General features: G+C 45.6%; 1 protein-coding gene across 1 annotated transcript; it reads right to left on the reverse strand.

Moving 5' to 3' along the window:
* Positions 1–287: 287 nt before the first annotated feature.
* Positions 288–1,334, reverse strand: LOC308692007 (trace amine-associated receptor 13c-like; the record flags this gene model as incomplete). The annotated part of the gene is made up of 1 exon (XM_081367680.1): positions 288–1,334. The coding sequence occupies exon 1, from the start codon at positions 1,293–1,295 to the stop codon at positions 288–290; it is 1,008 nt and encodes a 335-aa protein (XP_081223806.1). The 5' UTR covers positions 1,296–1,334.
* Between the last annotated feature and the right edge of the window lie 13,146 nt (positions 1,335–14,480).

The following is a 14,480-nucleotide window of genomic DNA, read 5'->3' on the forward strand; positions in this document are numbered from 1 at the left end:
ATTAAGCATAAAGCACATAATATCTACATTTACCATTTATTACAGTACATTGAGGATTTATGCTGCATGCTCAGTTTATTAAATGAGCTAATTTAATACAATTTATGAACATTGTGTCGATTTATTTCAATATGTGTGGAAAGAAGTTAAATTGAACATCAAATGCAGAAAACATACTCTCTGAAATAAGCTACACACTAAGATACATGTAGTGTAAATTACAAATATAAATCCTACAAAGATAATCATATCCTTTATGAGTGACAGCTTTACCAGTTTTATTACTATTAATGCTCTGTAAAAATATCGACCAGAGAGGATGATGGCTGAAATATCTTCAGAGTTAAGATGTGTTTAACTGTCTTTTTAAACCAGGGATAAAATAATGCATATATCAGAGGATTCAGACCTGAATTTGTGTACAAGACCCATGTCAAAACATTTATGGTTGTGGAAGAGTTTACTGACATAGAACAGATATAGTATGGTATAAAGCAAAGCATATAAACTATCACAATGATTCCTAATGTCAGAGCAGCTTTACTCTCAGATTTCCTCTTCAATGAACCTTCCGTTACACATTTACCACCCTTCATCAGAGAGTTTATAACTTTCACCTGCTGATGTGCAACATAGAAAATCCTCAAATATAACAATATGATTAGGGTACATGGAAAAATAAAAGACACGAACAGATCAGTGACAAACCAGGCAAATCCTATCGTAAGAGAACACTTTCCATAACACATATCATACAAGTCTGTTCTGAGTGAAGTGTCAAAATATCCATTATTAATTACAAGGATAGTGTTATAAGTTGAAAAACAAACCCAGCCCAGACAGATGCTCACTAAAGTTTTAGTTGTGGTTATTTTCTGTGGGTACTGTAAAGGGTGACACACAGCCACATAACGATCGACAGCAATTAAAACTAAATTACTGAGAGATCCTGAGAAAACCAATCCAAGGATTATCATAAACAGTTTACAGAAAGTGTCTCCAAAGTACCAACACGTCTCAATCTGCCTAGAGCCCTCTACGGGTAAAAGAACTCCCATAAGCATGTCGGCCACAGCCAGAGAGAGAATAATCAGGTTTGTTGGAGTGTGAAGCTTCTTGAAGTGAGAGATGGAGATGATCACCAGCAGGTTCAGAAACACAGTCCATGTTGACAGCAATGATACAAACGTATACATGATATTGTATTCATATCTAGAGCGTTTTCCCTTGATACATGATGAGTTGACGGCAGGAAAGCAGTATTGAGTCTCATGATCCTCTGTCTCATAGGCCATGAGTGAGTCTCCTCATGTTAGGAGTTTGTTCTGCTCTCTTTCTTGTCTATAATTTATATGTCTGGATCAGATGGCCCACCCATCTCCTGCCCACTGATGATGTAACATTCAAATGTTTTTTTTTTTTTTTTTTTTTTACATTAGCTTTGAAATGCAATTCATTTCTTAAATCCAGATTAGAATTCTCTTACACTGGTCAAAAGTTCTCACTGAAATAAGGCCATGAAACCCATACTGATTATTTCTTCACAAGACTTTTGAAAATTGTATGACATAGCCTAGAATATTTGCTCTAAAATTTTACGGTGTGTGTGTGTGTGTGTGTGTGTGTGTGAGAGAGAGAGTAAGTGAGTGAGACTGCTGCCTGCTGAACACTGGGTCGCAGAAAGAAGGATCTGAAGTGCCGGTGTTTCGGCAACAAAAACCCGCGGAACTGATCCGAAACCAGCCCAATTTTTATCCACCCGCCCAAACCCATTTTTGCCCGCAAAATAGATTGCAAAACCGCCCAATCTGGCAACCCTGTCTTCCACTAACCATCAGAGTTCAGAAATCATTCTGATATATATATATATATTTTTTAAATCAATGTTGGAAACCGTTGTGCTGCTTAATATATTTTTATAACCAATGATATTTTTCAAAACGTACAAACCACGCATAATATTTTTTTTTCTATAAAATGCAAACATGTACTTCCATTTTTCTCAAATATTATTGTAGCAGAGTTTGTGCTGAATACAGCAAAATTACATGTTGGCCAATGGTATGTTGTACGTAGCTGAAATAAGCACAAATGTCAGGTCAAAACATCTCAGGGGCCCCAAAAACACCTCAGAGGGTTAAAGCAGCTTTAAAATAAAGTTTGTTCCTGAGAAAATAGTGTCACAGTAAGATCAGTGATTCAGTTTTATTTTTGTTGTAAAAAAGTTATTTAGTTAATTTGTATATATAGCCGCTCTGGAGAAAACAGTGATGTCATCGTCCAGCTCAGTTAGGTTCTCAGAAAATAGTGTCAATGCAGGCAGATCAATTATATTGTTGAATATTAAATAAAATGTTGCCAACTAAGCAAGCCAAAAGCCAATGGCGACAAAGGCAACCGTGGCAAAGAACCAAAACTCCATCAGGTGACAGAATGGAGAAAAAAAACCTTGGGAGAACCCAGGCTCAGTCGGGGGCCAGTTCTCCTCTGGCCAACGAGCGAACAGTGTATAATTATGATCCAGGCAGCGTTACAGGTCAGAGGTCAGATTGGATTGGAACATTCAGAATATTATCCAGTTCCATTTGGAGTCATCACGCACGTATGGAGACGTGTTTGTTGATGATCAGTGCCGATGGCTGTCGTGATGAGGCCGTCACAGGGGAGAGTCTAGTTGACACAATCTCTGCTGACACTTCAGGGATGTGTTGTGGTCGTGTCTATGCGCAGGTCCTCCATCTGATCTGGATATGGCCCAGATCCGGCTGACTTCATCATGCGTTGTGGGTTGTGTCTACATGCAGGTCCTCCATCTGATCTGGATAAGGCCCGGAACCAGCTGATTACAGTAAACCTTGAAATAAACAAAAAGACTAACATAAGCGTAGATGCCATTCTTCGAATGATGTAACAAGTACATAAGGTGTTATAGGAAGTGCTCCCAGTTCCAGCCATTATATATGCAACCTAATAATCATTTAACTGATTTCAATAATAGGAATGTATAATGCTCTATGTGTATCCCAGGTTAAAGAGATGTGTTTTTAGTCTAGATTTAAACTGACAGAGTGTTTCAGCTTCCCGGACAATTTAAGGAAGACTGTTCTAGAGTTTAGGTGCTAAATAAAAAAAGGATCTACCATCAGTAGTCAGTTTTGATAATCAACTGGCCAGAACTTTGAGATTCCACCCTGTCCACCTGAACTGCCCTGTCCACCTGAACTGCCTGGTCCACCCTGTCCACCTGAACTGACTGGTCCACCCTGTCCACCTGAACTGCCTAGTCCACCATGTCCACGTGAACTGCCTGGTCCACCTGAAGTGCCTGGTCCACTCTGTCCACCTGAACTGCCTGGTCCACTCTGTCCACCTGAACTGCCTGGTCCACCCTGTCCACCTGAACTGCCTGGTCCACCTGAACTGCCTGGTCCACCCTGTCCACCTGAACTGCCTGGTCCACTCTGTCCACCTGAACTGCCTGGTCCACTCTGTCCGCCTGAACTGCCTGGTCCACCCTGTCCAACTGAACTGCATGGTTCACTCTGTCCGCCTGAACTGCCTGGTCCACCCTGTCCAACTGAACTGCATGGTTCACCCTGTCCACCTGAACTTCCTGGTCCACCCTGTCCACCTGAACTGCCTGGTCCACTCTGTGCACCTGAACTTCCTGGTCCACTCTGTCCACCTGAACTGCCTGGTCCACCCTGTCCACCTGAACTGCCTGGTCCACCCTGTCAACCTGAACTGCCTAGTCCACCTGAACTGCCTGGTCCACCTGAACTGTCTGGTCCACTCTGTCCACCTGAACTGCCTGGTCCAATCTGTCCACCTGAACTGCCTGGTCCACCCTGTCCACCTGAACTGCCTGGTCCACCCTGTCAACCTGAACTGCCTAGTCCACCTGAACTGCCAGGTCCACCTGAACTGCCTGGTCCACCCTGTCCACCTGAACTGCCTGGTCCACCTGAACTGCCTGGTCCACCCTGTCCACCTGAACTGCCTGGTCCACCCTGTCCACCTGAACTGCCTGGGCCACCCTGTCAACCTGAACTGCCTGGTCCACCTGAACTGCCTGGTCCACCTGAAGTGCCTGGTCCACTCTGTCCATCTGAACTGCCTGGTCCACCCTGTCCACCTGAACTGCCTGGTCCACCTGAACTGCCTGGTCCACCTGAACTGCCTGGTCCACCCTGTCCACCTGAACTGCCTGGTCCACTCTGTCCACCTGAACTACCTGGTCCACCCTGTCCAACTGAACTGCCTGGTCCACCCTGTCCAACTGAACTGCCTGGTCCACTCTGTCCGCCTGAACTACCTGGTCCACCCTGTCCAACTGAACTGCATGGTTCACTCTGTCCACCTGAACTGCCTGGTTCACCCTGTCCACCTGAACTTCCTGGTCCACCCTGTCCACCTGAACTGCCTGGTCCACTCTGTGCACCTGAACTGCCTGGTCCACTCTGTCCACCTGAACTGCCTGGTCCACCCTGTCCACCTGAACTGCCTGGTCCACCCTGTCCACTTGAACTGCCTAGTCCACCTGAACTGCCTGGTCCACCTGAACTGCCTGGTCCACCTGAAGTGCCTGGTCCACTCTGTCCACCTGAACTGCCTGGTCCACCCTGTCCACCTGAACTGCCTGGTCCACCTGAACTGCCTGGCCCACCTGAACTGCCTGGTCCACCCTGTCCACCTGAACTGCCTGGTCCACTCTGTCCACCTGAACTACCTGGTCCACCCTGTCCAACTGAACTGCCTGGTCCACTCTGTCCGCCTGAACTGCCTGGTCCACTCTGTCCTCCTGAACTGCCTGGTCCACCCTGTCCAACTGAACTGCCTGGTCCACTCTGTCCACCTGAACTGCCTGGTCCACTCTGTCCACCTGAACTGCCTGGTCCACCCTGTCCACCTGAACTGCCTGGTCCACCCTGTCCACCTGAACTGCCTAGTCCACCATGTCCACCTGAACTGCCTGGTCCACCTGAAGTGCCTGGTCCACTCTGTCCACCTGAACTGCCTGGTCCACCCTGTCCACCTGAACTGCCTGGTCCACCTGAACTGCCTGGTCCACCCTGTCCACCTGAACTGCCTGGTCCACCCTGTCCACCTGAACTGCCTGGTCCACCCTGTCCACCTGAACTGCCTGGTCCACTCTGTCCACCTGAACTGCCTGGTCCACCCTGTCCACCTGAACTGCCTGGTCCACCCTGTCCACCTGAACTGCCTGGTCCACTCTGTCCTCCTGAACTGCCTGGTCCACTCTGTCCACCTGAACTGCCTGGTCCACCCTGTCCACCTGAACTGTCTGGTCCACTCTGTCCACCTGAACTGCCTGGTCCACCCTGTCCACCTGAACTGCCTAGTCCACCCAGTCCACCTGAACTGCCTGGTCCACCTGAACTGCCTGATCCACCTGAACTGCCTGGTCCACCCTGTCCACCTGAACTGCCTGGTCTACCCTGTCCACCTGAACTGCCTGGTCCACCCTGTCCACCTGAACTGCCTAGTCCACCATGTCCACCTGAACTGCCTGGTCCACCTGAAGTGCCTGGTCCACTCTGTCCACCTGAACTGCCTGGTCCACCCTGTCCACCTGAACTGCCTGGTCCACCCTGTCCACCTGAACTGCCTGGTCCACTCTGTCCACCTGAACTGCCTGGTCCACCCTGTCCAACTGAACTGCCTGGTCCACTCTGTCCGCCTGAACTGCCTGGTCCACTCTGTCCGCCTGAACTGCCTGGTCCACCCTGTCCAACTGAACTGCATGGTTCACTCTGTCCGCCTGAACTGCCTGGTCCACCCTGTCCAAATGAACTGCATGGTTCACCCTGTCCACGTGAACTGCCTGGTCCACTCTGTCCGCCTGAACTGCCTGGTCCACTCTGTCCACCTGAACTGCCTGGTCCACTCTGTCCACCTGAACTGCCTGGTCCACCCTGTCCACCTGAACTGCCTGGTCCACCCTGTCCACCTGAACTGTCTGGTCCACTCTGTCCACCTGAACTGTCTGGTTCACTCTGTCCACCTGAACTGCCTGGTCTACCCTGTCCACCTGAACTGCCTGGTCCACTCTGTCCACCTGAACTGTCTGGTTCACTCTGTCCACCTGAACTGCCTGGTCCACCTTGTCCACCTGAACTGCCTGGTCCTCCCTGGTCCACCCTGTCCACCTGAACTGCCTGGTCCTCCCTGGTCCACCCTGTCCACCTGAACTGCCTGGTCCACCCTGTCCACCTGAACTGCCTGGTCCACCCTGTCCACCTGAACTGCCTGGTCCACCTGAACTGCCTGGTCCACCCTGTCCACCTGAACTGCCTGGTCCACCCTGTCCACCTGAACTGCCTGGTCCACTCTGTCCACCTGAACTGCCTGGTCCACCCTGTCCACCTGAACTGCCTGGTCCACCCTGTCCACCTTAACTGCCTGGTCCACCCTGTCCACCTGAACTGCCTGGTCCACCCTGGCCACCTGAACTGTCTGGTCCACTCTGTCCACCTGAACTGCCTGGTCAACTCTGTCCACCTGAACTGCCTGGTCCACCCTGTCCAAATGAACTGCATGGTTCACCCTGTCCATCTGAACTGCCTGGTCCACCCTGTCCACCTGAACTGCCTGGTCCACCCTGTCCACCTGAACTGCCTGGTCCACCCTGTCCACCTGAACTGCCTAGTCCACCATGTCCACCTGAACTGCCTGGTCCACCCTGTCCACCTGAACTGCCTGGTCCACCCTGTCCACCTGAACTGTCTGGTCCACTCTGTCCACCTGAATTGTCTGGTTCACTCTGTCCACCTGAACTGCCTGGTCCACCCTGTCCACCTGAACTGCCTGGTCCACTCTGTCCACCTGAACTGTCTGGTTCACTCTGTCCACCTGAACTGCCTGGTCCACCCTGTCCACCTGAACTGCCTGGTCCACCCTGTCCACCTGAACTGCCTGGTCCTCCCTGGTCCACCCTGTCCACCTGAACTGCCTGGTTCACTCTGTCCACCTGAACTGCCTGGTCCACCCTGTCCACCTGAACTGCCTGGTCCACCCTGTCCACCTGAACTGCCTGGTCCACCTGAACTGCATGGTCCACCTGAACTGCCTGGTCCACCCTGTCCACCTGAACTGCCTGGTCCACCCTGTCCACCTGAACTGCCTGGTCCACCCTGTCCACCTGAACTGCCTGGTCCACCCTGTCCACCTGAACTGCCTGGTCCACCCTGTCCACCTGAACTGCCTGGTCCACCCTGTCCACCTGAACTGCCTGGTCCACCTGAACTGCCTGGTCCACCCTGTCCACCTGAACTGTCTGGTCCACTCTGTCCACCTGAACTGCCTGGTCAACTCTGTCCACCTGAACTGCCTGGTCCACCCTGTCCACCTGAACTGCCTGGTCCACTCTGTCCACCTGAACTGCGTGGTCCACCCTGGCGGCTTCATAGCCGACCAGGTCCACCCATGCCATGCCACGTCCCATGTCCTGTCCCCCGGCATGGGCCTGGCCCACCATCCCTCCCCCAAGACCTCCTCCGCTCCACCACCCTCTTGGAATTGTTTGGTTTTTGTTTTGTTTTTTGCTGGGTGTCGGGAGCCGAGGGGGGATCTGTCACGTTTTGTTCTTGTCTTGCTTTATGTCTGTCATGTGGTCCCCTGTTAGTCATGTGATCCTACCATGTGTTCCCTTGTCTGATGTGTCATGTTGTCATTGGTTCATTGTTTCATTGTTTCATTGTTCACAGGTGTCCCTTGTCTTGTCATTAGTCTTGTGTGTATTTTAAACCCTCATGTCTGCTATGTGTCTTTGTCAAGTTTTGTTTCCCTGTAACCACTCTTGGTAAGCGTCATGTTCATGTTTTTGAGTTCATGCCACGTCATGCTTTTGTTTTATGTTCTGATCTTGTTTTATTTATAAATAAAGCTGCACTTGGGTTCTCAATCTTGCCTTCAGTGGATCCCTTACAACTAGTTATGTTCAAATGTGTTCCCATGTACATTTATTTGTCATGTCTGCCTATTATACAGCATTTTTAAGAGGCTTGTTTTGCTCTTTTTGTGATATCTGGCAACCCATCACGTCACCTAGAGCTTTAATCGTGAGAAATTCAGAAGTGTCAACGTCATCAAGTTCAGAAGTGACTAGGAGAGCAGCAGTATGAAAACTGAATAGCAGCTACTGTTAGTGTTGACTAAGTAGTTTAAATTATACAGGCCTGGCAACTGCGTCATTATCCTACCACTGCTATGCTGATGACACACAGCTCTTCCTCTCATTTCAACCAGGCTGTCTGGCGGACATCTCGACATGGATGAAGGAACATCACCTGCAGCTCAACCTGGCAAAGACTGAGCTTCTCGTCCTCCCTGCCAATCAGTCTCTACAGCACGACTTCACTATCCCAGCTAGATTCATCATCAATCACCCCATCAAGTTCGGTCAGAAATCTTGGAGTAACATTTGATGACCAGCTGACCTTCACAGATCACATTTCAAAGACAGCTTGATCATGCAGGTTTGCACTGCACAACATCAGGAAGATCAGGCCTTTCCTAACTGAGCCTGCAACACAACTTCTCGTCCAGGCCCTAGTCATCTCTAGGCTTGACTACTGCAATGCTCTTCTGGCTGGACTTCCATCATGTGCAACTAAATCTCTACAGATGATCCAGAATGCTGCAGCTCGTCTTGTCTTCAATGAGCCCAAGAGGGCCCACGTCACTCCTCTGTTCATCTCTCTGCACTGGCTACCTCTCGCTGCTCGCATCAAGTTCAAGGCATTGACGCTTGCTTACAGATCTATCACAGGCTCAGCTCCCTCCTATTTTCACTCACTCCTACGAGTCTACATCCCTGCCATAAGCCTACGATCGACGTCTCGTGGTTCCATCACAGAGAGCCACAAAATCACTTTCCAGAACATTCTCATTCACAGTTCCATGCTGGTGGAACGCTCTCCCCACCCTCATCCGGAACACAGAATCCCTGACAACATTCAGAAGACAGCTAAAAACCCATCTCTTCCGTGAGCACTTAACCTCATAAAAAATAATAAAAAAACCCTTTCTTTTTCCGTTAACCCCGAGGTTGGTGGTATCGCCGGCGATACCAGCTCGCTTTTTTTTATCAGTGTGAAAGAAACTCATAAATACTCTGTTGACTTTGATTTTCCATAGGACTTTCATACATCAATCGATTCTGTTAAATGTGTATTATTTTTGTGTATACTCTGTAGCGACTACGACTTTGGGTAAATGTGAATTAGCTCAAGGATATAGGGAATTTTGGAAATATTAATAATCATAACTCAAGGTCATAATAATTCAGAAATCGCATGTACATTCACTTTATCAATTATCGAGATTACCTGGTTCTGTAACTGGTCTGGTCATCCATCATTCGTCCCGCGAATAAATGTAAGATTATCACAGTTAAGAAGGGGTATCTATTTACAAACTCCAAGAAAGTTTATGTTCTGGCTATGAACATCAAACTTTCTGAGTTTATTAATTGAAACTACTGAATGTAGTATGTAATATCGAGCTTGTAGCTAGATCTTTTGTTTCATTGACTTTATAAAAGCGGGCTTTCAAATACAGAGACAGTTAAAAGTATATATGGATTTTAATAAAGGTAACACTAGAGATTATATGAGCTACAAATACAAACGTACGTAAAAATACAAACAATAAAACAAACAAACATTCAACCAAACAAGAAAATACGTGATCAGAATAAAATGAAAAGAAAGAAAGAAAGAAAGAAAGAAAGAGAAGAGAAGAGGAAGAAGGGTAACTTAATTCACAGACCTAAGAGATAGACACCAGGAAATCAGCTTTTAGATTGAGAGATAGTACTTGCGAGCTGTTGTACTCTTTCAGTGCGATGCTGGAAAAGGGAAGCGCGTGTCCGGCTGGTTCGCGTCTGGCTTCGTCTTCTGGGTCGTTTCGCAAGACGATGTTAAGGCTTACTTGAATTTAACGTTACCGAGAGAGTTCAGATCGTTTCGCTTTTGGAGGGGAAAGGCACGTATGAGCTTAGTTGCAAAGACCGGCAGCTACTCGAACATGTGTTGGTCCGAAGAGAAGGCCAAAGCCTTTCCAGAGGTTCCTGGAGAAGCGTTGCCGGGGAGGAGAGGAGGAGGTCAGCGCGATCGAAGAGAGAAGAGCGAGAGAAAAGGGAAGCCTGATATTTTTGAAGGGGCCAAACTCACGCCCTCTCACGTACGTGGGCCAGTCGTCTTTAACAACGGATCGGGCCCACCTCCTGAAGTTTCGAGATCTATACGCCCCCTTACTCTTAGAAATTGGAACGATAGATTCGTTCGTAACATTAATATCACTGGTATTAATAAAACAATACATTCTCTGATATGTTGTGTTAAAGATTCAAGACCGTTGGGATTTCTGAACAAGACGATACCACGAATGGCAATTCTATGACCTAATTACACACAGATACATGATTTCTCACGATTATAGTCACATCAAATTGATTATACACCAATAAAGCTATATAGGCATAATATTTGGGACAAGGGATCATGCACACATCAAGAAAATACATTTTAAACATTGTACAAAATGATTTCGATCACACGTGGTAGGATCTGTGTGTTTCTGTGTGTGTGTGTGCGTGCTGACCGAGGCTGAGAGTTCACGCTCGCAGCTGAACTTTTGCTCTCTTGCCTATGTGTGTGTGTTGGATTTGATGAGCTTATCAGCCGGCGCATCTGGTCGAACAAAGTCTTGTTGTTTTCTGACGTGTAAATCAGTGTCTAAATGTAAATCAGTGTCTAAGAAGATCCCTAGGGGGTGCTTTCGAGATCGCTCTATTGGTCAGCGGATGTTCGCCAAGCAATGAAACAGAAGGGTTGTGTTGCTTCAAAAGTGAGAGATGTGTGTTTTCAGATAGGCAGTCTCTGATTTACGCCGTTTGTGCCGCCATTTGGTCTGCACGTCCTGGCGGCGGAATCTTGAGACAATAGGGGTAATTTCAGTAATTTAAACATATAGAGAGAGAGCTGGTAATCTGACCATCTTCTTTGCGTTACAACTCACAATAAAAACAAAGTGTTGTGCTTTTTGCCAAATAAAGAAAAATAAACACGAAGCGAGTTCTGCCTTCTCTCTGCCAGTGAAGTCTCTCTGCCGAAAATGAACAATAACTCAGTGAATACTCAGTCAAACAGGCATACACACACACAGGCATGAAGCTTGAATTCTCTTCTTTTAAATGAAGTAATTTATATAAAAAACAAATATTCTCATCTTGTGAAATCTGTATTAAAAGAGAGCGATTCCAGTCGAGCTCATTACAGCTCAATCAAAAATAATGTGACACGCCCACGGAGAGCGCGCGCTATTCAAACGCAAATGATTGAGGTAATCCACGCAAACCTGTGAATGCCCCCATATCAGCTCGAGAAAACACCAGTTTATTCAGATCATTACTTGTTTACACTGTCTCGCAGCGCTGTGAGGAATAATAATAATGGAAAATGTACCTCAGAAGTGTGTTTATATCGAGGAGCGAGCTGAGGAATACTGTACGTTTTTTTCTTTCTCACGTGAATCGGGTTTCTGTTTATGAATGAATGAACGGCAGAGATGAGTGCTGTTTACCACAGCTAGCAAAAAGACAGTTTAAATTTAAATCGCGTGTGTGAATGAATGATGATGTTTTAGCAAACTGTATTGCTATACTGCGATGAGTAAAAATCGACTGAAATATGTTTAAATAAAATGTAGGCTATTTGTATAAGCAACGTATTAAACTGCAAATTAACATTTAAATGCCCTAATATTTCATAAAAAACAACGTTACAGTCAGGCGAAATATGAAAGACAACATTTTGTTGACTAGATTTGGGTACAGTTTTTACTGTAGAATATACTGCCACATCAAATAAGCTTTTGTTTAACAATTTCTATATAAAATACTATTTTTTTGTCAAAAATAAAGTCATCAACTAAGATGTTAGATGTTCCAATTTTGGCTATATTCAAACTAATGAATACATAGATAAAATGTAGGCCTATAATCATTTTTTTTTTACAAAGAAAGAGTACACTTGAAATATTGTTGAAATTGTAATTATTGTTGTAATTGTAACCTTTTTAATAAAATAACAAAACATATTTACAAGATAGATGTAAGCAAAATCTTAAATGGTCAATATAAGTCTTTTTCTAAATATATCTTTTGTCCTTGCATTGTGGCTCAGTCAGTGTCACACCTAAATGAATGGCTCATTATGCAGAGTGGGTGGGACATTGTATTCTCAGGTGTAAACCACTTTTTTCACATAATTTTGAAGCCAGAACTCGAAGCGACAACATCCATTAGTCAAAAGTCGTATTGGCACATATTTATTATACGTTTTGTGGTCTTATTTCAATAACTTTCATTTTTATTTTTTTCAATAACCACGCATAAACATTATTCTCTTAAAAATACAAAAATATACATGCATGGTGATCACATATTTTGGTAGCCCTGTTTGTGCTATATAGAGTGAATTTACACCTTTGCCATTAACATGTTTATAAATAACTGAAAAAAGCACAAATGTCAGAGCATGTCAGAACACCTCCAGGGCCCAGAAAACAGCTCAGACTCCAGAGGGTTAAATCCTTGCTTATCAGGCTTATGCTACTCTGAATAATGGCTGAACTTCGTATTTTGAGCACTTCTTGCGTTGTTTTTACCTCTTCACGATGACTCACTTAATTTAGTCCTAATTTGTAAGTCGCTTTGGACAAAAGCGTCTGCTAAATGACTAAATGTAAATGTAAAATGTATTTTACCATAGCCATAGCCTGGTGAACACTGACACACCGCGCTCCCTGTCAGTGCATGCGCATGTCTTTTTCATCAGTAAAATGCGATCAGTTAATTTGAGTGTCAAGTTGTAATCACGTATCGAATCAAAGGAAGATTTTATCAGCTGGTTCAGTGGCCAATTGTTTGGAGTTAGAAATATATAACTCTCGCTGCATATTTAGAAATTTTGCCTCAGATACAGGATCATACATTCGCTTTAACAAGCATGTTGTTCATTACCACGGCAACTGCTTTCGTGTCATACTGCGATTTTCGTGTTTAAAAAGTAACTATACATAAGAGACGGAAAGATGCAGATAACTAGGCTATACATTATTTAAGGTTATTTCTATTTGTTATGATTTTGATGTATGTAGGTTACTGTTGCTGTCAAGTAAGCTTCATGCTTTCCCCATAGCAAACTTGCACTCCTCTAAACTGGTGCTGCACTGCTCTAGTTGACTGATGCGCCTTTTCCCCAAAAATATGAGCGGTGAGCGGACTGAGGAGTCTGAGCCGGCAGCTGGGGTTCAGAACATGTTTGATCGCCTCAGTCTGCTTCTGGGCGGTTGAAACTGTTGGGCAGAGTCCTCAACCGCGCCGCCGAAGAGGCCAGCCTGGGATATGGGGGAGTTGAGGAAGCGGGTTCGCTCAGCCTCACACATATCAACCAGGTTAAGTCAGAGGTGTCTTTCCTGGACGCTGTAGGTTATTATGTTATACATTTTTTACTTCTTTTGCCATTTTTTTCTACGTAAGCACACACTAGACCAGTGGGGTTTTTTTTCAACTTATTTTTGACGCCACCCATATATAGGTCTACAGATCAACAAATGATGAAGCTCGGGTTTCTGCATATTCAATACCTTACTTCAAAAGCACTTATTGTTAATGATATGATTAAAGAATATAATCTAGATGTGCTGTGTTTGACAGAATCCTTGCTGAAACCAAACGATTACATTACTTTAAATGAGTCCACCCCCCAAGATTACCATTATAAACATGAGTCTCGTTAGATGTCAGAACGGTGTCGTGTTAGCGGCCCCTAACCCACTGCGCAATGTGACGTCGTAGTGACGTCATTTTCATGTAATTTTTGGACGTCCAAATTTGGTCCATTGAAGGGGTTGTTTTGTAACGCCAGGCGACGTCTTTTTTCGACGTCTTCCGCACGTCATTTTTCGACGTCTTCCGCACGTCATTTTTCGACGTCCATCCACAAAAGTTTGTTTACAATAAATCGCGCTCAGTGCTCTCAAACAAAACAGCGGTTTCTTACACACACACACACACACACACACACACACACACACACGCACACGCACGCACGCACACACACACACACACACACACACACACACACACACACACACACACACACACACACACACACACACACACACACACACACACACCTTGCTTTACCTGGGACTCGAACTCGTGATCATCTGCTCCACGTGCCAACGCTCTACTGTTTGAGCTACAGAGAGAGTGATATAATTTATGATTATCGCGTTTAGGCTAAAAATAGGTTCGGCGCTTGGATCACGAGCATCTTGCAGTACATTTAAAATATTTTAAATATAATATTTTAAATATTTTAAAAATTTATTACATTTTAAATATAGCGATTTGGAAACGTGGATGGAGCAGTGAATAGGTTCATTAC

Source organism: Scardinius erythrophthalmus, assembly GCF_964197995.2.
Source record: "Scardinius erythrophthalmus genome assembly, chromosome: 1".
In the NCBI taxonomy this organism is placed as follows: Eukaryota; Metazoa; Chordata; class Actinopteri; order Cypriniformes; family Leuciscidae; genus Scardinius; species Scardinius erythrophthalmus.